The sequence below is a fragment of the Hyaena hyaena genome, unplaced genomic scaffold, assembly GCF_003009895.1.
Source record: "Hyaena hyaena isolate Hyena2069 unplaced genomic scaffold, ASM300989v1 scaffold_88, whole genome shotgun sequence".
Lineage (NCBI taxonomy): Eukaryota > Metazoa > Chordata > Mammalia > Carnivora > Hyaenidae > Hyaena > Hyaena hyaena.
The window spans coordinates 2,372,121-2,398,190 of record NW_024080720.1 but is presented as its reverse complement, the minus strand read 5'-3'; the positions used below and the strand labels follow the sequence as shown (position 1 = coordinate 2,398,190).

Sequence of the window (26,070 nt, the reverse complement as noted above, 5' to 3'; positions counted from 1 at the left end):
TGCGACCAGATCTGGAAGCTCAAGAATGCAAACCCACCAGAATACTGTGCTCACAACCTTGGCAGGTAGGATGAGAGGGGGTAGAGCTGAACAGAACAGAAGCCAGAAAGCCATGGGAGTGACCAGATGGAGCCTTAGATTGAGCCCCGGGGGGCTTTGCAGAGGGACAATAAGATCTTAGCGAAATCCTCAGGAGAGGCTAATGCTACTAATCCTATGACTTGCTGTCCCTGTTCACCAACAGCAGGGGAGGAACATGATGAGATCCTGTTCTCAGAAGATTCTAGCTGCCTTGGGGACTGACAGGGACAGAATGGACCCAGCAGGGGAAACACAGTTCCAAAAAACCGAATCAGTCTCCCCACCCAGGAGCCACAGGGCACCGCCACAATGCAACTTGATTCCTCATCCTCTGGGAATGAGGGCAACTGAGAGAGCGGTGCAGGGCAGGGAACAAGAGTAAAAATCTGGGTCAGAATGTGGATCTGTCTCAAACTAGCTCTGTGATCTTGAGCAAGTTTCTACAAACTCTCTGGGCTCAGGCACATACTAAGCTCTTAACAAATACTGACAAATGAATAAACAAAACCTACAAGGATATCCCCCAAGGGATCTATGGGGCCTTTCCCTTAGGAGTCGGGGCAAAACATCAGAGATAAAAAAGAGCTGTGGTTTTCAAGCTTCAGGGTCTTAGCTGGTGGGGGGGGGGGGGGGGGGGGGGGGGGAGGAAGAAGGATCCCATATCAAGCAGAATAACTTTTTCCCCTGGCCATACATGTATCATGAAGCAGCTCAAGATGCTAACAATCCCATTTAGCTAAAAATCCAAGGGAACTAACATGCAAGGATCTCACAGGGGAAAAAAAAGCAGAGCACAAGTTTGTACTTACACAGCATGAGGCTCCTTAAACCGGCCAACTTGCTGGATGTGGTACATGAGGTCACCCCCATTCACATACTCCATCACAAAGTACAGGCGGTCCTGGGAGAGGAGAGCAAACAGCCACATCAGTATCCCGTATTTCTCACGTTCCAAATGGAGAGCAGGGAAGAGCTGGGGTTTATGATCAAAACGCCCAGAACTCTGTGACAAGCCCCTGTTTGCCAGGCCCATTATTTCCCCAGGTGGAGTGTTTGTGCCACTGGAAGTATGTAGCCGGGCACAGGCGGTACATGAATTTTTTAAAAAATTAATAACCACAATGTTATATTTGTTTGTACTAGAAAATGTAAATAGCAGATTAATATTATGACTTAACGGATACTACAGTTTAGGATAAAAGTTAATTGTAGTAAAGAGTGGAAAATAAATCCATGGATTATACTACAGATAAAAGGTAGCTGTGGGAACCAGCCTGCATGATGGCCCTCTGACTTTTGCCTCCTGGTACTCACGTCCTTCTGCAGCCTCTTTCTACAAGGAATAGAACTGACTTGCATAACCAGAAGAATGGTGTAGAAATGAGGACACATGGGTGGCTCAGTAGGTTAAGTGTCCCACTCTTGATTTTGGCTCAAGTCATGATCTCACGTTTCATGAGATTTAGCCCCGCATCAGACTCTGCGTTGACAGCGTGAAGCCTGCTTGAGGTTATCTCTCTCTCTCTCTCCAAATAAATAAATAAACATTTAAAAAAAAGAATACTGTAAAAATGACAGTGTATGATTTCCATGACTGGGTCACAAAAGATATTGCAGCTTCCATTTTGCTCTCTCTTGGATCATTTGTTTGGGGAAGTTGGCCACCGTGTCATGGAAATGCTCAAGCAGCACATGGGAAGGTACATTTGGCCAAGAACCAAGGCCTCCTGCCAATGGTCAGCACCAACTCCCCAGCCAAGGGAAGGAACCACCTTGGGAACAAAGCCTTCAGCCCCAGTCAAGCCTTCTGATGACTGCAGTCCAAGCTGATCACCTGCCTACAACTTTCATGTGAGACCCCAAAGCTGGAACCATCCAGGTTAGCCACTCGTGAGTTCCTGACCCCCAGAAACGGTGAGATAATAAATGTTTATCATGGTTTTAAGCCATTGAATATTGAGGTATTGTAACATAACTAACATAGTGATTATAGGAAAAAATGAATTCTTAGAATTTGAGTGGCCTCAGAGGGCATACCCAGAAGGAAAGGAATTTGAGCCAGAAAAAAGAAATTTATACTCCATTCAGGGATTCTTTAAACATGCCTTTCAAGGGAGATGTGAATGAACTCCCTCAGAGTCAGGGCTTGTGTTCTCTCAGCCATATAAGCCCCATTCCTGGTCCATAATTAGCACTTAGTAGGTGCCCAGAGAATGGTGTCAAACAGACTTGATTTGGAACCCAGTTCTTCTTCCTGATAGCTGGATGAGTTGGAAAGGTTATTAAACATCTGGATCTCCTCCCTGGAGATAATGATAAAGAATAATAATAGTAATAGCTGAACCACAGTGTTGTTGCAGGGACTCAGTGAGACGTGAGTGTCACGGTCCTTGAGAAGCACCTCCATGAGATATCTCCTTTTTCCTTGTATCAAGGGGTGTCTGCTAAATGAACGAACGACTTCCCCTCTTCTTAGAGACTTCCACTTGGGGCAGGTCACTCCTTGATGCCTACGTGATCAACTTCATAAAAAAAGAAAAGAGAATGGAGGGGCGCCTGGGTGGCTTAGTCGGTTGAGTGTCCAACTTCAGCTCAGGTCATGATCTCACAGTTCATGAGTTCCAGCCCCATGTCGGGCTCTGTGCTGACAGCTCGGAGCCTGGAGCCTGGAGCCTGCTTCAGATTCTGTGTCTCCCTCTATCTCTGCTCCTTCCCCATTCACGCTCTGTCTCTCTCTCAAAAATAAGTAATAAAATAAACATTAAAAAAAAAGAGAGAGAGAATGGAATGGAAATTACTGGGGCGCTCTGCACAGAGTACCCCTGGGTGTTATTTTGTGAAATGTGTGTTTTGGTTATATTTATAGGTTGGTATGGCTGGGTCTTCAGTGTCAAAAGAGGTTTGCTGTCGCCAAAAGTCACAAAGTTGTCGTGCAGGACTGTGACATGAGAGCCCATAGAAAACTAAGCTGACATACGCTAAGAGCTCTAACATGATGGTGATCCCATCACAAATGTTTCAGCCACTGTTAACAAAACCTTTCTTACGGCTCACACAAGTTTATTTTATACATTACAGTCATATATGCCTTTGCCCAATGTGTACTGAGTGTCTAATAACTGGAATGATAACTATTATAAAATAAAGCTGCCAGGGGGCCTGGGTGGCTCAGTCAGCTGAGCATCTGACTTCGGCTCAGGTCACGATCTAATGGTTCATGAGTTTGAGCCCCACGTCCGGCCCTGTGCTGACAGCGTGGAGGCTTGGATTCTGCTTTGAGTTCTGTGTCTCCCTCTCTCTCTCTCTGCTCCTCCCTCACTCACACTCTGTCTCTCTCTCTAAAAAATAAATAAACACTAAAACATTAAAAAAAAAAAAAGAAAGCTGCATCTTGTGAGCATTTATTATGTGACTTAGCCAACTGTCTTTACATATTTGTCTCACTTATCTCTCTAAACAATCCAACAGGACAGTATTACTGAGCTTCCCCTTTTAAAGATGTGAAAGTTCTGGGGTGCCTGGGTGGCTCAGTCGGTTGAGCGTCTGACTTTGGCTCAGGTCATGATCTCACGGTTTGTGGGTTTGAGCCCCGTGTCGGGCTCTGTGTTGACAGCCAGCTCAGAGCCTGGAGCCTGTTTCAGATTGTGTCTCCCTCTCTCTCTCTCTCCCCTGCTCACACTGTCTCTCTCTCTCTCAGAAATAAATTTTTTAAAAAATTAAAAAAAAATTAAGATGTGAAAGTTCAAGCCCTGAAAGGGTAAGTAACTTGCTGATGGTCAGTTACTCAGCTGTTCAGTGGCAGAGCCAGGATTTGAACCCAGGCAGGTCAGTTCCAGACCTTATCAGGCTGCTTCCATGTAAGGTTCTGAGCTAGACATTGTACGGATGTGTGCGTGTGTCCTCCCTTGTGAAAGCTTCCAGTCCAGGAGGGGCGAGAAAGGACCGAGAGATCCAGTCATACAATAAGGCAGAAGCTGGCAGGTCACAGGGCAGAAGTACAAGTTGACCAATTATTTTTGCAAAGTCAAGGGACTTTCTCTGACTGATACTACTTCACTCTCTCAGCATCTTTACTAAGGCAGAGAGAGAGGTAGAGTTATCACTTCTGTTTCTCGGTGTCCAAGGCATTTGAGACTTGCAGAAAAGGTCACATACAAGGTAGTGGCAGAGTGGAGACAGTCAGTCAGAACCGCCGACACCCAGCCCCTGGTTCTTTGGGTTTTTTTTTTTTTTTTTTTGATAGAAAACAAGCCTTAAAAATAGCATCTGTCTTTGCTGCACGTTGAAGGGAACCAAAACACTTGCTTTTAAAAATTATTTTTAAAACTAGCAGATGGCATTGGCCACAGAGAGAAAAGTAAGTGAAGGAGAGATTTCACTTGCTTGCTTTCAGCTTGGAAGAACTCAGCTTGCCCCCCAAACTCATTAGTTAGAATCCCAACATCAAGGAGAGCTCCACTTGTAGATAATGCCACGTTTTGTGGTTTGTTTCTGCCATGAACCGTATGTGGGAAAATCCTGAGATCCATCATCTTTGAACTGCACTGAGTCTGGCTTTGGCACACCAGTACTTCACATATTGAAAGTGTGGCTGGCACCCTGCTCTCCCTCTGTTTCCCGAACGAACGCTTAATGATGCCCACCCTAGGCCAGGCATTATTCTACTGCCAGGGAGGCTGCTGGGAATAATCCAGGTTGCCTGATGTTAAGGAATACCCAGATGAGTGGGGAAACCAGATAAATTTCTAAACAGCAATGTTTCCCAAAATGTGGTGGGAGATGATTTTAGGTGGGCTATGGATGCATAAGGCTTTACCTTTACAGTTTTGTGTTTATTTTAATGCATATTTTGGAAAATAGAACTAGCCCTGCAAGCCCCTGATTTTGTGGCTATTATTGCTGAGGAGGACAGCAGAGTGCATAGAGTTACAAAGGACAAAGGAGCGAGGCAAGGCTAGGACCAGATTATGATAAACTGCATGAGGCCATCAACTTCAAACTTTGGTTGTCTCCCACACGGGTTCCAAGATTTTACCATGTTTATCCACCTCATCCACTAAAACCTACTTATTTTAAACATATTTCCATTAAAATATATTTTACTTTTTTACTGAAACACATTATTTAACAATTTTACAACTTCATACGAAAGTCCTAAGTGGAAATTCATTGTCTCTGTAAAAAAAAAAAAAAAAATGTGTACCTGGAGTCTATCAACTCTATGCTATATCCAGCCTGGCTTCGCGCCATCGGTCCCTCAACTGACTTATTTTTAAAACAAATGCAATTTGTCCATGTCCCACCAAGTTCATCTGGCACTCCAAGGTAAGGAACATCCAATTTGAAAAACACTGCCAGGGGCAATCTTGAGCCAATCTTGAGCAGCGAGGTGCATTTTAGAACCTTCCTCGAGCATTTATTTTTGCAAGTCATGTATTAGGTGTTAAAGGGGTAAACAATGATGAATAGCATATGGGCCTTGCCCTCAGAGAATTCAGAGTCTTCGTGAAAAGAGATATGTAACCAACTCGAGCCAGAATCTAAAATAAAACGTGATAAGAGAAATTGCGTGACAAGCATGAAGAGGAAGCTCTGGGGGCGTCAGCTAACTAAGTGGTCCTCACCCACTGCCTCCGATTCTTACATAATTATCCCCCCCCAACATAGTGCCCTGAGATCTGACTTTGCTCCCCACTCTTCTGATAAATCATTTCAAGGCCTTGAAAGATCTTTCTTCTGGTCACATGAAGTGGTTCTTGATTAGGACCTCTTGTCTTTACTCGTGAAAATCAGAAAGTACATGTTGGGTATTGAGCCCCCCTAATTGCTCAAGTTTCCAGCGAGGACTTGTCACAGCTCAAGCCTTCAGCCTTCATCTCTCCTGGCTGATGAGTCTTGACTTCTATTTCCCTCCCCTGTCTTTCTCCTGAGCTCCAGTTCGCTCCAGCTGGCTACAGGACGTTTCTACGTGGGTGCTCCACTGTCGACTCCAATTAAAAGCGCAGAAAGGCAAGCTCTCCATCTTTCTCTTCAACCTAGGCAGCCTGCTCAACTTTGAAAGCGCTTCCCCCAAAACTGCCATTGTTATTGTTGTTATTCTTCATTAACATACTGCCCTTGTCCCCTGAGCATGCAATGACTTCAGGTATTTTAAATTTCCCTTCCCCTTTCTCTCTCGTGTTCAGTCGGTGAGGAAATCAAACTAAATGTCTGTCTGTCACACCGCATCATGCAAAATGGTTGGATTGGATGCCTCACATCTGAAGCGGGAGTGTAAGCGTAGTTCAATGTAAAACAGTGACTGCAAGGCATGTGCCGAATTTATCGGGAGGGGGAGGCCGGGTAGAGCAGAGAATTCAAAGAAATCATCATTCTTTCTCTAAGATGGCTGAAAGTGGGATGTGACTGATTCCCATGTGACTGCCGGGGAGGGGGGGGACACTTGCCACTTTTAAGAAGAAGCTATAGACAGAGAGGATCAAGGATGTGGGCCACTCCAAGAACATGCACCATGCTTTCAAGTGAGTTTCAATAAGCATTTGCCTACTGAATGGTCTTTAATGATTTTCGAGGCTGGCAGATGAATCGATCCTGTCCGTAAGCTGCTTCTCTTACCGCTCAGACGCAGCTGTTCCTCTCGAGAAGCTCTGCAGTGCGGTGGTTGAGAGCCCTGGCTTTAGCACGCACTAGTCCTGGGTTCAAGTCTCAATGACACCGTTTGCACACTCTGAGAGCTTGCATCAGATACTACATCTTCCCTGCCTTCCTAAAGGGGTAATGACAGCTTCTCTTTCGAGAGTTTTGCAGAGATATTCAGATGATGCATGTCACATTCATGCAAATTCAGAGTCTCCCTCAAGTAACCATATGGTCAAGGACATGTATCACACACAACTTTTCTTTCCTCTATATTCGATAGCCTTAGAATCCTTCTCAGAATCAAGCAATGGATGCTCTTCTAACTTATTTTTTCGGCTTTCCAAGCCTTGCTCTTCCACACAGAGAGCAAAGCTCTCAAGGGCTAGGACCATCTCCCCCTTCCTTAGATTTCTATAAACCTTTGATTACTGAATGAACATGCAAAGGCCACCATTAAGAAGGCAAAGGGAACCAGGCTGTGTCTTTTCCTACCCACACACACTTTATATGCCTGGGTTGCATTCCTCAGTCCCCTCAAGATCCTCAGGTGCTTGAGTTGCCTAAAGCCCCAACACGTGCCAAGCTCTCACCAGCTTCCTCTCCTAGGAGGCACTCAATGCCGGGTCTGTACCACCAGCAGTCGGTTATATCCTGCTCCAAACCCGTAGTTTCCTTGCACTCAAAATAGTGACTCCCATTTGAGAGGAGCACCAGTGATCCCTTCCCTGTAGATACAACCCCTTCTTAAAGGTTCCTACTGAGTCAGTAGTAGCCAACTATCTATCAGTGGATGGGCCAGGAATAAGACATCTGACCTTTGCTGAACCAATCAGATTCTCTTTCTCATGAGTATGAATCAGAACTCTGGGAATTCGGCAGATGGGCAACCTGCAAGGGGCTAGAGAAGTTATGTTGTTAGCATGATCAGGGAGAAACAAAGAAAACCAGGAGAAAGAAACATGAGATCTATTCTAGAAAGCTTTGAAGTTCTAGTTCTCCATGAGGCTCAGGTACATCTTTGCCTTTGGATTCTTCCAATAAAATTCTGTCTCTTTCTCTCTTCTTAATGCAATAATTTGGAGAAGGAGGTTTTCTACTTCTTGCAACCCAACCATTCTGACTGAGACAACTGTCAAAGCTTCCTACAGCCATACCCTTCTATCAAACCGTACCCCTGGGCCCCCCTGCCAACCCTGAACTGATCCCGAGTTACTAGGACCCCTTGGACATTCTTGGTGCTTGAAGGACAGGACCTCAGAGGCCAGATCTACAAGTGGAACCATCCTCATCCCTCTTCTGTCCGCATGTGCATTCTGGGTTGACGCCCATCCCAGCATGCCTTGCAACTGAGTTCTTGCTGGACCATGACAGCAAATTTGGAGAGGAAGTAACTTCTGTCCTTCAATGACTCATAAAATCTAATTCTATTTAAAAAAAAAAGAAGTGCATATGTTCAATTGAAAAGAAAACATTTAAAATAGATGTTTTGCTAAGGAGACTTAACTGCCTGTGCCCACTGGCAGTTGGGAAATTGCATGAATGTGCCAGGCTGACAATTGTCCCTGAGAAAAACTGCAAAAGGACTGGAGGAAACATAATTCTTTTGTGCCCATGTAGCAAGGTGCCCCTCAAACCCAGCTCCATTGGTGCAGGGAGCCTCCATTTATTGTTTATTCTGCACATTGTACATCATGTCTTTAAATTTTCACTTATTATCCTCACTTGAAAGATGATGAAACCAATATCCAGAGCTGCTAAGTGACTTTCTAGAGGTCACACAGCCAATAACCACCGACCCAGACTTTTCTGGCTGAGGCACTCACACTCTTTGTGCTTCTAGAACAATTTGCCTAAACCTCAGTTCATCTAATGAGCAATTGAAAAAATTCAACTACTTTCTGATGGCTTTTACATCTCCTTGGGTATTAACATTGGTCATCTTGTGGCACATTCAACACTTTCAAATTGTTTTATTATAGACATTTCTGAAATAATATAAATTTAAAACGAAGACGATTATCCACAGACCCTTCCCTAAATCAAATCAAGGTTTTCATTTGTCTATGCTTCTTTTGGATTCTTTTCCATGTGCATACGCAGTTTTAACACGTTTAGAACAATCCCTTAAAATTTAATACCTTTCATTTTCGGTTAACATTGTGCCATGAATATTTTTCAGAGATTTTTTTTAATCCATTTTTTTTTGAGAATATACTTCTGATGTAACTTTGCTTTTCCAAGTAAGTTTTTTTATAATTAAATTTGCATCATTCTAAGAATGACAAAAGTTGTTTTGCATATCGGTGGGTGTCTTTTTCCCTTTTATCTATTTTGGCCACCTTCGGAATTTTTTTTTAAATTCTATTAAGGATCTTTCATTTTCAAAATTCTAAGACACTAGCAAGAAAAACATATCGGATTTGCAGCATGTTAGACTGGATTTGTCATTTTTCCAAAGTAGCTGATTCATAGAGGAATTCTGGGTCACAAAATACAAAATGACAATCCACTCGGGTTACACCGGCCTCCTCTCTGCTCCTCAAACACTCTGAGCATGTTCGCGCCTCGGGCTCTTACACACACTTCCTCTTTGTCTCCGACACTTTGCCTCCAGATATCCACATGCCTCGTGCCCTCGCCAGCTCTGGTCTCTGCTCAAATGCCATCCTTATCAGAAAGACTTTTCTTTGATCATTGTATCAAAAACAGCATCTCTCTGAACCAATCCCTCCATCTCTCCCCCCATTACGTTTTGTCGCACTGTTGTCTATTATCCGTCTCCCCTCATGGAATGTAAATTCCAAAGGAACAGGGGACTTTATCTCTTTTATCCACTGATGGAGCCCTCACAAGAATGCAGCTGGGTCCTGACATGTTTATTTCAACAAATAAATTTTTGGTGACAGAATCAATAAGCATTAGTAGCCTCTGTATACTGGCAGGCATGGTCTGACTTTTAGGGGGCTGGTTTCGGAGATACTGCCTGCTTCAGCCCAGCCTGCCTCCTCTCCTCTGCAGCACCAATCAGGGGGTTGGGGGCGATGCAACTCTAGAAGGTGAGTGGGAGCCAGATGACCACCTCCATGGGCCTTCCCCAAAAAGGGTTGTTGCCTTCCTGCCCACCTGTGCCAAGCTACCGATGATGGTTCGCCTCATATATATGTAGTGCTCCCTACATTTTAAAATAACTCCCACCATAAAACCTTTCTAATCATTGCAATATCCTTGCGGGGTGAGTAGGTGACTCTTCTGTAGTGGAAGGAACACCTGAAGCGGCTTTAGGAAGCCTGCCACTTACCGGCTATATAACCAGCCATTTCACCTCTCTGAGGGCTGGTTTCCTCTGCGCCTAACTGCAGACAGCACTTGCTTATACTGTTCTTGTGAAAACTAGATGTAATCATGAGAGCGAAAGTGACTTAGAAACTAGAAAATGGAACCTGGGGTCAGGATAGCAAGGTTGGGGTTCTGGACTCTTGCAGAACAAATCCCAGTGTCACCACTTACATACTGTGTGACACTGCGCGAGTTACTTAACATCTCTGAGTCTGGGCGTCCTCCTGGATAAAGCAGGGATGGTACCGGCGTTTACCAGGAGTGGCGCCCAGAGGACACAATGGAAGCACCTGCAGAATGCGGAGGCCTGCCCGGCCCACGCCGACGTGCTCACAACACCGGCTGCTGGGTTTTGTTGTTTGTAACATCACGGTTAAGGCCACGTGGGCTGCAACTCCACATAACGTGCTAGTAAAAGCCTGGTTCTGAATTCAGTGGGCCTGGGAGCTCGGGCTGTGTCTGGGGAAAACTACCCCCAATATCCTAGATCCTCAGGCCTTCCTCCTGCAGAGTGGGGGACGACAGGTAATCCCTTCTGTAGCAAGGTTTTTTTTTTGGTGAAGTGAATGAAACCAAGTGTTTGAAAGTCCACACGAGGGAGATGCTCGGATGGAAAGTCAGGTCTCCTCCTGAGACAGAAATGCGAGAAGTACATGGAGCCTTCACTGAGCAGGGGAGAGGTGAGCGAGCAAGGGGTGGGGCTTGGACCCCTGTGGAGCCTAGAGACTGGCTGGCTGCTGGCAGCTCTGCCTCACGGGCATCAGATGGCCTAGAAATCCAAGGAGTCATTCTCAGCACCTGCAAAAGACCCAACAATGGGGGCAACTGAGTGGCCCAGTTGGTTAAGCATCTGACTTTGGCTCAGGTCATGATCTCATGGCTCACGAGTTCAAGACCCAGGTCAGGCTCTGAACTAACAGCTCAGAGCTGGGAGCCTGCTTCAGATTCTCTGTCTTCCTGTCTCTCCGCCCCTCCCCTGCTCATGCTCTGTCTTTCTCTGTCTCTCAAAAATGAATAAACATTAACAACAACAACAACAACAAAAAGACCTAACAGTGTCACAGTTAAGTGTAAAGCCCTGTGGAGCTAGACTGCCTGGGTTCAAGTCCTGGCCCTAAAATGTACTTGCTGTGTGGCCTCAGTCCCCTCGTCCTAGAGGGGTGATGACAGGACCCATCCCAAGGTTGTCACATGGCTTAAGAGTGTTAGCCTGTGCCTCATGTTAGTAGGCATTATTGTGTCTTTTAAGTAAATTTAATTTATGTAAAATCAAAGTACATGTGCTTAAAAATACTATCTAAGGCAGTGAGGGCATCTCCTCAAGCCAAGCACAAGTGTAACATTTACAGTTACTTTTTCCCCAAACGATGCAGCCCTTAGAGACAGTATAGCTACTTCATCTGATTCACACCAACAAGATGGCGATCTGTTCCACCCTTGGCCTTGCTGGGTTGGGAGACCATGAGGTGGCCGCCCACATGGGCCTCCATCCCTACACAAGACTTGAATCCATGAAAGTGTGTTCTCAGTACCGTCTCTCTTCCATGACATGTGACACCTCTTGAGGGGACCCAGGGCCCCACACAATTTCCAGGTAAACCCCAGCCCTACTGTCTAATGCCAGAGAGCATAATGAAATATGAGTGAGGCAGTACGGTATGAAAAGCATGGCCTCAAATCCACTCTGCTATCATTTTTAGAGCAGTACATTACTAACAAAGATACGGTACATCAATGAATTAATGTTAGTCACACATGACTAATACCTCCAATCTCAATTCATTCAACCCAAATTGAAAATGGTGCTCTAAGTCAGTCCAACCTCTTGCTTGAGAACAAGATTTCTTCTTGGTCTTCTCATCAGACTGAAACCCTTCTTGACTGTTGATGTCAGTGGGTAAACCTGGGGACCCACAATGGGAAAAAGAGAAGATGTAGCGTGAAGGAACCTAGAGGTTTAAGAATCTAGTCTGGTCCTGTCTCTGCCATCTCTTGAGTGCCTTAAAGACCTAATTCCCTAAAACTCAGGCTTTGCAACTCTCTTCACGACTATGCCAAGGATGCGAACTGTTTCTCCCTTAATATTTTTCTTTACACAGACTCTGTTCTTTTAGGCAAACATTTTCTTTTAGAAGCAAGTGTTAGTCACCTTTGGAGCATAATCGTAAACCAATTCATGACAAACTGTCCAACAACAAGGAAGAATCCAGCATTTATCAAGCCTTTCCTATATGAGCTGTGCCACGGGGAACCAGGTAAGTGAGGCGGGGCAGCCTGCCTTCCAAGAGGCATTCCTACTAGGAAATGAAAAAGAAATGACAGAATTAGGGTACCACCACTAATGGGCCTAGGCACAGAGTGGTTGCCTACATCATAGAAAGAGACACGGGGTGTTCTGTACCTTTGAACCAAAGAGCATGCCTTCTACGTTCTGACCAAAGGGATTGGACCCAAATCTGGCTGAGTCTCTAGGCCCAGCTACCAATTTGCAGGAGACACACTGGACAGGGAAACCATGTGCAAGAGCCCCACACCTGTGCAATCGGCAAATCCAGACTGTGAAAATGGTCTGAGTCAAACAGCCTAGGATCTTCAGCAGATGAAGGAACAGATAAAAGGAAGGGATGGAGGGGAGAAATTACTGTATTAAAAGGCTTACAAGACACAACCAGTTTCTAAAAATGGGAAAGATTAAACTATCATATTAAGAGATGATAAGACTCAAGTGATAAAACTATAAAGACGCACAAGGAAGTCAAGCCACTGCTTGCAGGGAGATTGAGATTAGAACATGAAGAACCTTCCAGAGTGGCTGCCAGAGTTCTGTTTCTCAACCTGGGTGGTGCTTTGAGGAACTTAACCTTATGATAACTCATTACTAAAACATCTATTTTGTGTTTTTTATATTTGTCTTATAATACCTCAAAATTTAAAAATTGAGAGACTTTACTATGCCATAAATAGAAAAAAGTCTGTAAAAAAAAAACCCATATATATGTTTGTTTTGCATACATATATATGACCTAGAAACTGGTGTTTGCCAAGGCATAGAACCCAAAGCCTGATACTCTGTGTTAAAAGGGAAGTGTTAAAAAGAGGGTACAGGTGTGTGGGCACCAAATGGAAACATTCTCCTTGAGGCATTCAGAAGAACTTAAAACTAATTAAAAGGAGAATGTAATTTTAAATCTATGCACCAGCCAAAGTCACCCTTCATACCCAGGGCCACATTGCACAGGGGTACATGCACCCTACTTTGGCAAATATGGTAAGTGACAGAGCTGGGATCTGAACCCAGGTCCCTCTGACCCCAAAATGTATTAAGAGACTTCTTTGAACAGGGAAGTAGCCAAGTTCCGGTTCTGCCCCTTTCACACAGGGCAGTTCTAAGCCCGGTGTGCAGTCTACACTGAGAAAACCCACCCCAAACCCAGTTTTGGATCTTTCTGGGCTGGGAATGTTGAATCTAATGCAGCAGAGCACAGGACTTGGTGATGTTGGAGAAGACAGGAAGCCTCAAGCTTTAAATTATATGCAACATACAATAGCATCTCATCTCACATAGGAGGTGGGCTCTAAAATTAGCATGCATAGTAAGAGCACACAGAATTGAAATAATCTTAAAGAATCCCTTAAAGCTTCTTGGAGTCACTGGGTCACTGGCCCTTTAGAAGCCCCAAAGGCAAGAACTAACTTTGTACCTTTTTGCATTTGGGCTCTGGCCACCCACGCCTTAGGCATGGAGGCCAGGGTCTAATTTGAACTGAGAAAAAGGTAAGAGGTTACTTAAAGGGATGGCCTTGCTCTCACAGACAGACGTGGAATCAGTTAATAGCAAACAGTACACAAATGTCCCCTTCTTTTCTTGGGAGCCACAGCTTTGTGCTCACTAGCCCCTGCCTAGGACACTGTGCCCCCTGCTCTAGAAGTCTCCTAAAGGCTGTGATTTCAGGCAACCCCTCCCTCAAGAAGATTCCTGCAACCGGCAGAATGTACCTGAGCATTTATCTGGAGGGCCTGGAGGGCTGACTGTAATCGTCTAAACCCACACCCTGTGGCCCTTCCCAACTCATTCCCATCCCTAAGCTCTGCTGTAAGATCTTATATTGTGAGACCAAAAGTCCTCAGCTCCTATCCTCAAGTCACCTCTTGCTGTCTGAGAAAGACCCTGCTCTGTTGGTTATTAAACCAATCGCCTGAGTTCTTTTATCTTCATTGAAACAGCATCTGCCTAGGGGAGAGCTTCTCAGTGGCAACCTCAGAAATTCTCAGCAGCTTCCCCTGGGCACAACAGCCTCCCGTCTCCAGAACAGAAAGGGTCCAGGTGCCTCTTTGGGGTGTGTGCTGCTGGGATGGCTCTGGCCAAAGCCTGGAGAAGCCCTAGACGTGGAATGGCCCAGCCCCCGGACAAGTTACCATGGTCTGGAAGCAGGAATGGAGCTGGGTCAAGAATGGTGGCTTCCCGGGCAGGGCCAGCACCCGCTTCTCCACCATCGTGCATTCCACATCGTCATCTTGGATCACCACATCCTTCTTCAGGATCTTCACAGCATAGAGCTCATCTGTGCCTTTCCGCTCTGAGAGCATGACCTGGGAAAGAGAGTAAGCCTGTCAGGGTGGTTGGAAGGGCCCAGAAAGCCATGGGCAGCCGATGTTCATTCAAACCCGCTCCAAGCTCTGCCCAGATGCCCTCTATGGACACTGAAATAATGGATAAAGTTTTCTACAGACTTCGCATTTTGAATGGCTAAACCCAATCCGTAGGGAAGGTTCCAACAGCAGCAAGCAAGTATCGATCCCTTTGGGATATGTATCGATGCCCAGCCAACAGGGCTAGGATGTAAACCTCATGAGGGAAAGCATCTTTGCTGGTTTTGTTCACTGCTGTCACCCAAGAGCCTGAAATAGTGCTTGGTACATAGTAGAGGTTCGGTAAATATTTGTTGAATGAGGGAATGAGCAGATTCCTGATAAAACTGAATTTGGGGCACCTGTTCCCTTATTCACTCGATTATTTAATATTCACCAAGAGCTTGCTAAGCACTGGGAATACAGCAATAAAGAAGCAGACATGTTCTCTGCCCCTGTAGCCCAGAGGAAGAAAGACTTCTGATATTAATTACAGGGATGATTAGTGTAATATTTTAACACCCTCTCATGTTGTCCTGGGGTTTCCTTCCATGCAGCTGTGGTCACAAATCCAGCATGTTAATCAGTGTGGCTCAGGACACATCATTATTTTCACTGGTTGTGACTATGCCAGATGCCACAGTGGCCAGCAGCTACCATTTTCAAGAAGCCTCTTAGAAGAAGCATGGGGCAGTACCACCTTGCAGGGGACCTGATCGGGCCTGGGGCCTTCCAGAAAGGCTTCCTGGAGGAAGAAGCAATCAGATTGCCATAAGCATTAACTGCACACACTGTGTCACCACTACATTTTTGAGCACTTATCAATGTGCCAGTTTTCATTTATTTCTCATTACTTTGCAGAACCCCATTTTACAGGAAAGAGTGGCTCATGGGGGGTAAGACGCCTCACACAGCAAATTCAGTCAGGGACAGGGACAGGATTTGAATTCAGGTCTAACCGACTCTAAGTCTCTGCCTTTAAACACTTGACTTGCTCAGAGCTCCAGAAGGTGGCTGAGTAAATAAAAATGCTCACACCTGACTCAGCTGCAGGACCAGAGAATGTAACAGAGGCCCAAGGCCAGAGGGAGGGATGCCTGGAAGGCTCTTCGAGGCAGGAGAGCAGCTTGGCATACTCCATTCAGCTCTTATCTTAATGGTAAATTAGAATCTAACTGCATGGAAGCTTCCAGGCTGGGCCCACTGGCTCACAGGGGCCCCATTTCCTGCTCTCACCATCTCCTTTCTCATCACAGCCAGGGGCGGCCATGGTGCTGCAGACCTAGGGAATTTAGAGCACTTAGCAAGAAAGTGCCCGGCGCACTCTGCCACTACCAGAGGACCTTCCTCAGCCTGTCCCCTCCAGCCCCACCAGAGACATAAGGGCCGCCAAGCTGAGCAGGCCCTACCTGTCGGGGATCTACTAGGTCCCCATGCAGACCCACCAGCCTGCGTGTCGGGGTGGGGCTCAAAGCGCTGGGCCGCGTGTCTTCAGTTTGTTTCCCGTCTTCCCTGTCCTCTCGCTGGTCCCCAAGGGCCATTTCCCCTCCCCAGCCCTCCCCAGAGCAGAAGCAATGCCTCCAGGGGGCCAGTGTTCGAAGACGTAGAGAGTCAGGTGGAGACCGGGCTGTTCTGCTGCCAGGTTCCAGAGAAGACTGGGGAAGAGACAAGTGCAGGGAGGAGGCAGGGACGTGACTTGGCCAGGAGACAAATGGGTAGAGGAGGCTGAAGGTGGAAAGGATCTTCAGCTGAGAAGACCCCCAAGTCCAGTAGAAGGGGGCTCAGTAGTGAGCTGGTTTCAAGCCCCACTGATCCATCACCACTGGTTAAGGCACCGTCTAACTAACAATCCCTTTCTTGGTGTCCAAGACACAGGGGAAGGGCCCTGGACACCTTGAATGTCAATGAAGTCATGGTTGGACATCCCAGCCCCCTGACCAGAGGAGAAGCAGGACAGGTGGCAGAGAATTCCCCATGCACCCGAGGCGGGGGGACATCCTATAGTTGCATCCATTATCCCCACTTTACAGATAAACAAACTGAGGCTCAGAGAGAATAACCAGCTGGAACTAACAATTGCTCTAAAAATGCTGCTCAACTGCATACAATCCTTCAGTGACTCCCTCAAGCCTGATAATTCCATGACAGCATCATCTTCTTTCTTTTCCTTTGAATATTCTATTCCCACTTCCTGCAACATCCTTCTACACTCTTTCACTGCCCAGAAAATCAGCGATTCAGCTCAGATGTCACCTCCCTCTCAAACCCTCAGGGATGCGCTCAGACCAAATGGGTCACTCCCTCCGCTGGGCACCAGGACTTTTTTGTATCTACGCCAGTCACTTAAAGACAAGTTTCCCAAACTTCAATCAATCATTCATGTACCTTTTCCACATTCTCCCCTATCACCTAAACTGGTATTTGCTTCACATTTTAACAACCTAGCCCCATTTTTACTTAACTAAATTTATCTGAAGAAGGAAACTCTGTATCACCACTATTAATGGCAAGCCAGTATCACCAGCCATAAATGGAAATAAGCATAAAAATAAATAAAAGCAAAGCAGTGCTAGGAAATTCTAGCTAGCTATTGCTGGCTGCTGAAGGTTCCAAACCAGCCCCTGCGTTTTCTCCTTGTTAAAAGGGAAAATGATGTTAGCAAGTGTTAGAGAACTATTAACGGCATATTGTCATCAACTGAGATTTTCTTGTTCAAGTAATGAGAAAGACTGAAAGAAAACATAAAGAGAAAATAACTCTATCATGATGCGATTTAATTTTATTTAATATCACTTTCTATGTACCACCTAAAAAAATCTCAAGCACTAAACTAAAATCACCTTGCGTGGCGCCTGGATGAGCGTCCGACTTTGGCTCAGGTACTGATAGCTCAGAGCCTGGGGCCTGCTTCAGATTCTGTATCTCCCTCTATCTCTGCCCCTCTCCTGCTTGTACCCTGTCTCTCAAAAATGAATAAATGTTAAAAAATTAAAAAAATATATAATCACCTTGCAAATCATCAGTGCTACCAATGTGCTTCACACCTCAGGAAGTACTATAGCATTTGTAGAAACCGTTTTTTTGTTTTTGTTTTTTTTGTAAGTCAACCAGCATGGATGTGTATGGATGCTGGTGCCTTGCCCTGTCCCAAGCAACATGGGTCGAAGGAAGAATAAACAGATACCAGATAGCATCTCTAACATCCTGGGAGTGGTGTGCAAATGAGCCAAGGTCAGGAATTTCCCCTGCATTGGCTGGAGGGATGTGAGAATGACACACATGAATCACTAGCAACAATGGAGATACAGAACTGAATCAAATTCTAGAGCAGAGTCAGCAAATTCTTCCTGTGAAGGGTTGAACAGTAAATATTGTAATCTCTGTATCAACTACTCAATTCCACCACTGTAGTGGGAAAGCAGGCATAGACAATACACAAATGCATGGGTGCGGCTATGTTCCAATAACATTTTTTGTATAAAACTAAGTGACGGCTAAATGTCCATTGGTAGATAAACAGATGAATGGATAAAGAAAACGGTGTGTGCGTGTGTGCGCGCGCGAACACACAGTGGAATATCAGTCAGCCACAAAAAATAATGAGATCTTAACAACAGTGACAATATGGATGAATCTAGAGGGTATTGTGCTAAGTGAAATTAGTCAGAGAAAGACAAATACCATATGATTCACTCATATGAGGAATCTAAAAACCAAAACAAACACACAAAGCAGAAACAGACCAATAAATACAGAGGACAAACTGAAGGTTGCCAGAGGGGAAGGGGTTTGGGGATGGGCAAAATAGGTGAAGGAGATTAAGAGGTACAAACTCCAGCCATAAGATGAATAAGTCATGGGGATAAAAAGTACCACATAGGAAATACAGTCAACAATACTGTAATAACATTGAATGGAGATGGATGGTAACATTGTGGTGAGCACAACATAATGCATACAATTGTCAAATCACAATGTTGTACACCTGAAACAGAGTATTGTGTGTCAACTATACTTCATATAAGTAAGTAAGTAAATAAATACATGCATAAATGGCAATAGGTCGGACACCAGATGCTTCTAGAATATGTGCTTCAAGAAAGATCAGGAAAAATAAAACTGACCACATATTCACAGTGGCGGTTCAATTTGGAAGTGGATTTTGGCATGCCTTTCAATTCTTCTGACTCTTTATTAGAAGAACCTTCTGGTTGAGCAGTGGATCAGCCTGGCCACAAGTGATTGGATTAGAGGCAGCTACTGAACTAAACTGAGCCAATCACTTTCTCTCTCTCCAAAGAATTTGTTAACAGGCTACTAGGTGAAGTCAGTCCTGGGCCCCTGAAGAGAGATACACACAGATCTGCCTAGATTGGTCCTTTTCTACCACATGCAGGCAAAGAAGAAACTGATATGTGTTGGGGGCGGGTGGGGACGGGGGGTCCCAAGCATGAGAAGAGGCCTTGCTTTCTAGTTCCTGCTTCCAATTTCTCATGAGGTTTGGCTGTTTTCCATTAGAAACCTCCATATCTCTCCAATGAAGTTACAATTTTTATTTATATCAGTTGGAGCAGATTTCTGGGACTTAGAGATCCTGTAAGACAAAATTATTGTTTGGGTGGCTCAGATTCATAATAAAAATTAAAATTTCAGGAAGCCAAATAGCAACAGGTTTTGCAACCAAAACCAAAGCAAATCCCATTCTCTATAAAGGACGGTGCCTCCTGCTTCTTGGAGGGGCTGGGGTACTTGTTTATGACCCAGATCCTAAGCACCAGAAAGTCTGGGCTGTGGCATTTTAACAAGTGTCTCTCTTCCCCATGATTCTAATCACTAAATCTGTTGATTTGTGGAACTCTGAGGTACTCTCAAAATCGATTCATCTAATACGGTGGTCGGGAAGTATCCACAGGGAAAACAGACATGTTCCTAATAGCTTCTTCTTCTCAGCAGTCATTAATGGAAGGAAACTTCCCTTTGTTCCTTAATATTCTCACCAAGCTCTCCTTTTCAACAGGAATTTCTCTGGCCCCTCTTGGAGGCCTTTTTGAGAGCTTTCCTCACGTCTTGAAGGAAGTGATTTTCTGCAGTGCTCATGAAGATTTTATACCCCTCAATCAAGAGGCAGAGTCTATACCCTTGAACCTGGACAGGCCTTTGCGACGGCCTCAATGAACAGGATAATGGCAGCGGCCCCCTGTGACTTCCGAGCAATAGCTTCTCAGTTTCTCTTGGGACACCTGCCCTCGGAGCCCTGATGTCACCAGTCCCAGGTGCTCCAGACTCTGGAGAGACCCTGAGCCACGATCAACCAGTGACCATTCCCAATTCCCAATCCCTGCTGCACGGAAACCATGGGAGATAACCGTATGTGGTTGCTGGAGTTTTGGGATGGTTTCTCACGCAGCGATAGAAGGCTAGAACAGAGTCCTCTACATTCATACGTGCACTGATGTAACCCAGTGTTGCCAGGTGTGGTCCCTGTTACCTTGGTTTGTTTAATTCTTGGGTTTGGTTATGCATATTCTTCTCTATCACTTTTATTATTTTATTTGATCTTATTTTATTTGATCTTATTTTTTTAAATGTTTATTTATTTTTGAGAGAGAGAGAGCAGGGGAGAGGCACAGACAGTGGGGGAGACAGAGGATCTGAATCAGGCTCTGTGCTGACAGGCCCCACATCAGGCTCTCAAACCCTGAGATTATGATCTGAGCCCAAGTCAGTCTCTTAACCGACTGAGCCACCCAGGTGCCCTCAATCAATTTTATTTTTAAAAGGCTTCAATTAAGAGATGCAACAGAGATGGAATTCATTCTGCCTTACAAATGTGTCATCTTTTCTAGTCTTATCCAAGACTTGGAAGGCTGGCCGATTCGTCCATTCATTCAGTAAGCATTATGTGTCTAGGATGCACGGAGCGCAGAGATAGGCACTGGAGATGCAGAGTGACAAGCTCACGAAGCTCGCCCTCCTGCACAAATAATTACCTAATTCAGTCATGATTAAACCCTAGCAAGAGAAGTGCATGGAGCTTCATGACTGTTTAAAGAGAGGACCTAACCTGATCTTGCAGGTCAGCAAAAGATGTTCTGGGGATATGATAACAAAACGCAGACCTAAAAGATCAGTGGAGCCAGCAAGGCATATTCCAGAAGGCATATTCCAGGCAGAGGGAAGAGAACTGTGCTCCCTTACAATTAAACTATCTGAATGAACAAATCTTCTCCTAGAATAACTTTAGAAAGTGAGCACTCAAGCTCTAGAAGGCAGATCCTGGATTTCAATTCTGTCTGCAATGCAGCAAACAATCACCTGTAGTAGAATTCGAGAGATCCAGTAAAGAGAGCAGCCTGGTGGCTAGACCAACAAAAGTGAGAATGGTGCAGGATTTGTACCAGGAAGAAGGGAGGGGGGCGCTGGAGGTGGGGCCAGCACGGGCACGGGGTGGGTCCTTATGCGTTGGTAAAGATAGCCATTCCCATTTCTTGCTTACCCTGCCCAGGGTCTCCTTTAATCTCCACTGGAATGTGCAGTGGGTACTTCTACTACCCCAGGTTACTGACGAGGAAGCCAGGGCTTAGGAAGTGTGGTGACTTGTCCAGACTGCCTCCACTAGGAAGTGAAACTTCCCATGTCTCCTGTCTCCAAAACCCATGCGCTTAACCATATTCTATCTGATTCTCTGGACCTCGAGCACCAAGTGTTTGGCTGTGGGAAATTATTCAAATGATTTGCTGCAAGTTATCGCAGGAGGTTTTCAAATCCAGATTCCAGCCCTGTTCCTCCTTTTCCTACCCACCCCACTGGTTGAGTGAGGCTGAGGTCCTTATGGGCTGATTCATGGCCACAAACAGAACAGTCATTTCTTTCTCTGTTTCTTATACAGCCATTGACAAATCATTGATTTACTTGGTGAGGTGGGCTTGGTCTGAGTTGGTGCCACAACCCTGCACCCAGCTCCTTCCATCCATAAGCTCTCTCAGGGATTCTGTGCCAGGCACAATTGGTGATGTGCCCAGAGATAGGATGGGCATGGCTATGCTTCCAAACAATAAGCATCCCGGGGAGATCTTCCTTCCTCTCCTTGTGCCCTGATGCGCTGGCATGAGAGAGGAAAATGTCAGAGAAATAGCCATTGCCATGGCCACAGTGATGGCCAGGTTCTAAAATGTTCCTTTAAGCGGAAATGATCTTTTGCTTTTCATTAATTGCCTCATGAGGTTTCTGGAGCCTCTACTTCAGTTAATACCAACATAGAGGGTGTGGGCTGTTTGTTCAGCTGTCCCTCCATCTCCAGGGTGAGGATTCCAAACAGATTGAAAGGATGTGTGGAAGTGACGCTCTTATCAAATTCCAAGCCACATCTGTTCCTCAAGAATCTTCTGGGAGAGATGTGATAAATAACAAGGCTCCAGTGGCAGCAGATAAAATTGGCAAAGTAGCCCAGGGACTCCTGGCTGGAAAGTTTGTTGTGATGAACTTTACTGGTGAATCCAAATGGCAGAATGTGCCTGGAATCCTGGCCTTTGGCCACAGGACAGTGTGGCATAATGGTTAGGGCATAGGGTTCAGAGTCATGGGGCCTGGTACCTGTCCGAGTTCCACCGGACACTAGCTGTGTGACCTTGGGAAATTCACTGAACTTTTCCTCCTCTGGTAGTATGGGGACACCAATGATCCTTAGCTGTTGATGGAAGTGAGGGAACTTTATGGGATACAGTGAGCAAAGTGTACTTTGCTTTAACTCAACACCGTGCTGGGCAAATGATGAGGGTTTAATACCCAGCGGTTATCCATTTTTCTAGGGCTGCTGTAGAAAAGAACCAGAAACTGGGTAGCTCAACACCACAGGACTTTGTTTCCTCACAGTTCTGGAGGCCAGAAGCCCAGAATCAAAGTGTTGGCAGAGATGCTTCCTTCTAGAAGCTTCCTTCTAGATTCTCACAGAGAATCTGTTCCATGTCTCTCTCCTGGTTTTCAGGGGTTGCCAACAATCCTTGGCTTACAGACATGTCACTCCAATCTCTGCTTGTTTTCATGTGGCATTATTTCCTGTGCCCCTGTGTCTATATCCAAATTTGCTCCACTTTTAAAGACACCAGTCATTGGATTAGGGTCCACCATACCTGAACTTGATGGCATTTGCAAAGACCCTACGTTCAAATAAGGTCACGTACATAGGGGTCGGTAGTTAGGGCTTGAACATCTATTTTTGCGGGAGACAACTCCATTCACTACAGTGGTCATCATCAACTATCTTTTTCAGAAAATGACCAAGGGGCTTAATCATGATCTTTGCCCACCAGCATCGATGCCCACTTCTCAACTGGCTAAAGAGATTTGCCCTGCGGGACTGTGGGTCCGTGCGCTTACCAACGTGAGAGGGCAGGCATGCATAGTCAGGGCCCCAAGACCCCACTCCCCATTCTCCGGGCTTCATTGGACACCTGCCAAAAGTCCAAAGCCAAATTGAGTCTCTCAACTCCTCTGGGTTATGCCCCTCATCCAAGGCATCAACAAGTTTTGTCAGCTCTACATTCAAAAGGTATGTCCTCTCCAACCTCCTTCCTGACCTAAGCCACCATGCTGCTAGGTCCGGTCTCCTGAAATTGTCTCCTAATTATTCCTTGCTCCCCCCGACACTACTTGTTCCCAACCAACACACACACTTTTCTCCACATACCCCTGTGATGCTATAAAACCACGTGGGTCCATGCTCACTCTGCTTTCCTCAGGTCTTCCTCTCCCCACTGCACGTACAACTCCCCCCAGATGTGCTCAAGTTTACTCCCTCATCTCTTGCAGAGGTCCTCCTTGACCACCTTCTCTAAATTGTTTTTTTATTTTTTTAATGATTATTTATTTTTGAGAGAGACAAAGCATGAGCGGGGGGTGGGGGGCAGAAAGCGAGGGAGACACAGAATCTGAAGCAGGCTCCAGGCTCCGAACTGTCTGCACAGAGAAGATGTGGGGCTTGAACTCACGAACCAAAAGATCATAACTTGAGCTGAAGCCGCCACTTCACCCACTGAGCAATCTAGGCTGCCACTGACCACCTTCTCTAAAGTTACAGCCCAGTTTGTTATTCCTCATTCCCTTTCCCTTTGTTTTTTTCATAGCACTCATCACACCTGGCATTAGAATTCTCTCTCTGTGTCTTCCTCCCTCCCTAGACATAAGCTCTCTGAGAGCAGTTATATTGTTGATTTGTTCACTGTTGTACCCCAAAATCTAGGAACACAGTAGACATTCAAGAAATATTCATTGGATAAATGAATGAAAAAAATCTGCGCAGGGGGAAAGTAGCTTAAAAAAAAAACAAAACAAGATCTGGGTCACTGGGGATCTCCAGTGACTTAGGTCTAAGCATTGTTTAATTTATATATGGCTATATCTAACTAATATTTCACAAAGACCTTGATGTAGCATTCAAGATTATATAACATAAAGAAGTGGATTTTATGGCATGTAAATTATACTTCAATAAAGGTGGTTAAAAGCATTATACGCTATATAGTAAGTGTGTATATTTTCTCTCTCTCTCTTCCTTCCACCCTCAGGTTCCTGGAAGCCAAAGCAACCAGAGACACATGAAACCTAATAAAAGTTCCTATTTCCTTTAAGGAAAATCATTTTTTGAAGAGAAGAATAAGCTTTCCCTAGAACTTAGGTCTCAAAGAAATATTTCGCATGGATCTTGAACACGTAGTGCTAAAGTGGATGATCTTCTGAACAACATCCCTACAATAGGGGAGGGTGAAGAGGGGAGAGGAGGAGGAGGGGGAAGTGGGGGAAGAGGGGGACAAGGAGGAGGGGGAAGTGGGGGTGCAGGAAGAGGGGGAAGAGGAGGAGGGGAAGGGGAGGAGTAAGAAGAGAGACCAAGCATCTAGCATTGTTGGAACCTCCAAGCTCAACTAACATGCTGGAATTGGGGAAAGACTTGAACTTGAACTCAAGTGGTGCATTGAAAAGAGAAAGACAGAGACAGACTTGAGGCTCATAGGGTCCCCACCTCCAGTCTGGGAGAAGAGAAGAGATCAATAAGGTGCCTGCGCTAAGGCTGGCACGAGATGGAGAGAGAAGCAAGTTGAAGCCTAATGTGTACGCCTCAGGCTCACTGCAGACCCCTGGCCCCTCCTCTCCCACACCCACCTCACAAGGGAGCCAGCGGGCTCTGGAGGCAGGTCTTGGGTGCTGGTCTGCTGCAAGGTGTGCAGACTCCCCTATTTTAGGGTTCCATCTTTCCAGGAGTTCCCCTGCTCTCTGGGCTGTCTCCTGTAGGTTGCACTGAGCCCCACAGAGGCCAGCGGTGGGGACTTTAGATCAGCTCAGCTCTAAGTCTGAAGGAAGACACTACTCCTCCCCTCCCCACCCTTTGCCAGGGTCTGCCTTGTGGGCTTGCACTGAGCTCCCATTTCTCAAGGACGCACATTAGAATTCTCTGTGGAGCTTCCAGAAGCTGATGCCTGGGCCACAGTCCAGACCAATTAAATCAGAATCTTCTAAATATTGGGGGCCTTCTTGTGCCAGGCCTGGTGTGCCCGGGGGAGGACGTGGTGGTGGTTTGGCAGGCCATCAGGACGGTGTTGTAATCAGGGGCTGGAGCACTGGGCAAACACTGTCCATCTGCTCTTCCCAAGGTGTTCACCCACTCAGGAGGAGGATGTTGGGAGAGATTTGGGTGCGGCTGAGTTACACAATGAAGGTTAGCTCCAGCATCCTCATCTTCTAACATGACAGGGACCCTGACGAGCTCTTCAAGGTAAGAACGCGACTGTGACACCAATGGAGTCTGAAGAGCTGGAAGCTTTGCATCTAATTAGAATTGTAAAATCACGCTGGTACAAGTTCAGCTCTGTAATCATGAATTTAAAACCTGACTCGGTCATGTGCTTGCTGTGTGATCATGGGCGAATTACTCAACCTTTCTGAGTCTCAGTTCCCTCGCCCATGAAAGGGCCATAATGATAGCTCGTCCCTCACAGGGCTGTTAGGAGAAAATCGAGGTAACACTCAGTGCCCAGCACACAGCAAGCCACATTGTTAAAGTGAAAGCAGAGTCAGAGAGAAATAAAGGGATGTTCCAACTTCCTCTATGGGCAGGGTGGTTCTCTCACTTTCTCCAGAAAAGGCAAGCAGAAAGGCAGAGGGTGAGCCGAAGCCATAGACCAAAATTTCTGCAAAATCAATTTCCTGGGAGATGTAATGCAAAGTCAGGAATGAAAGCCAGGTCCTACATTCTGAGCTTAGAGATGGGGCGGGCAGGAGCCGTCCCCTGGAGGCTAAGAGGATTCTTGGAGAGGTGAACACTCAGTCTGGACAGGGCTTCCCTGTGGAATCAGCAGACCCTCTGTCATCTTCTAAGATTCTGAATGGGGGAGG

The 26,070-nt window shown here is 45.7% G+C and overlaps 1 protein-coding gene across 2 annotated transcripts in view; it reads right to left on the bottom strand.

The window, feature by feature from the left end:
- The window catches only part of PRKCB (protein kinase C beta), a 329,605-nt gene that overhangs the window by 45,762 nt on the left and 257,773 nt on the right, over positions 1–26,070 (bottom strand). For both annotated transcript variants that reach the window (XM_039234397.1, XM_039234398.1), the window contains exons 10-11: positions 14,473–14,646; positions 891–982 (exon numbers count right to left, since the gene is read on the bottom strand). In XM_039234397.1, the coding sequence (XP_039090328.1) occupies positions 891–982; positions 14,473–14,646 (266 nt within the window). The remainder of the gene's footprint in view (positions 1–890; positions 983–14,472; positions 14,647–26,070) is intronic.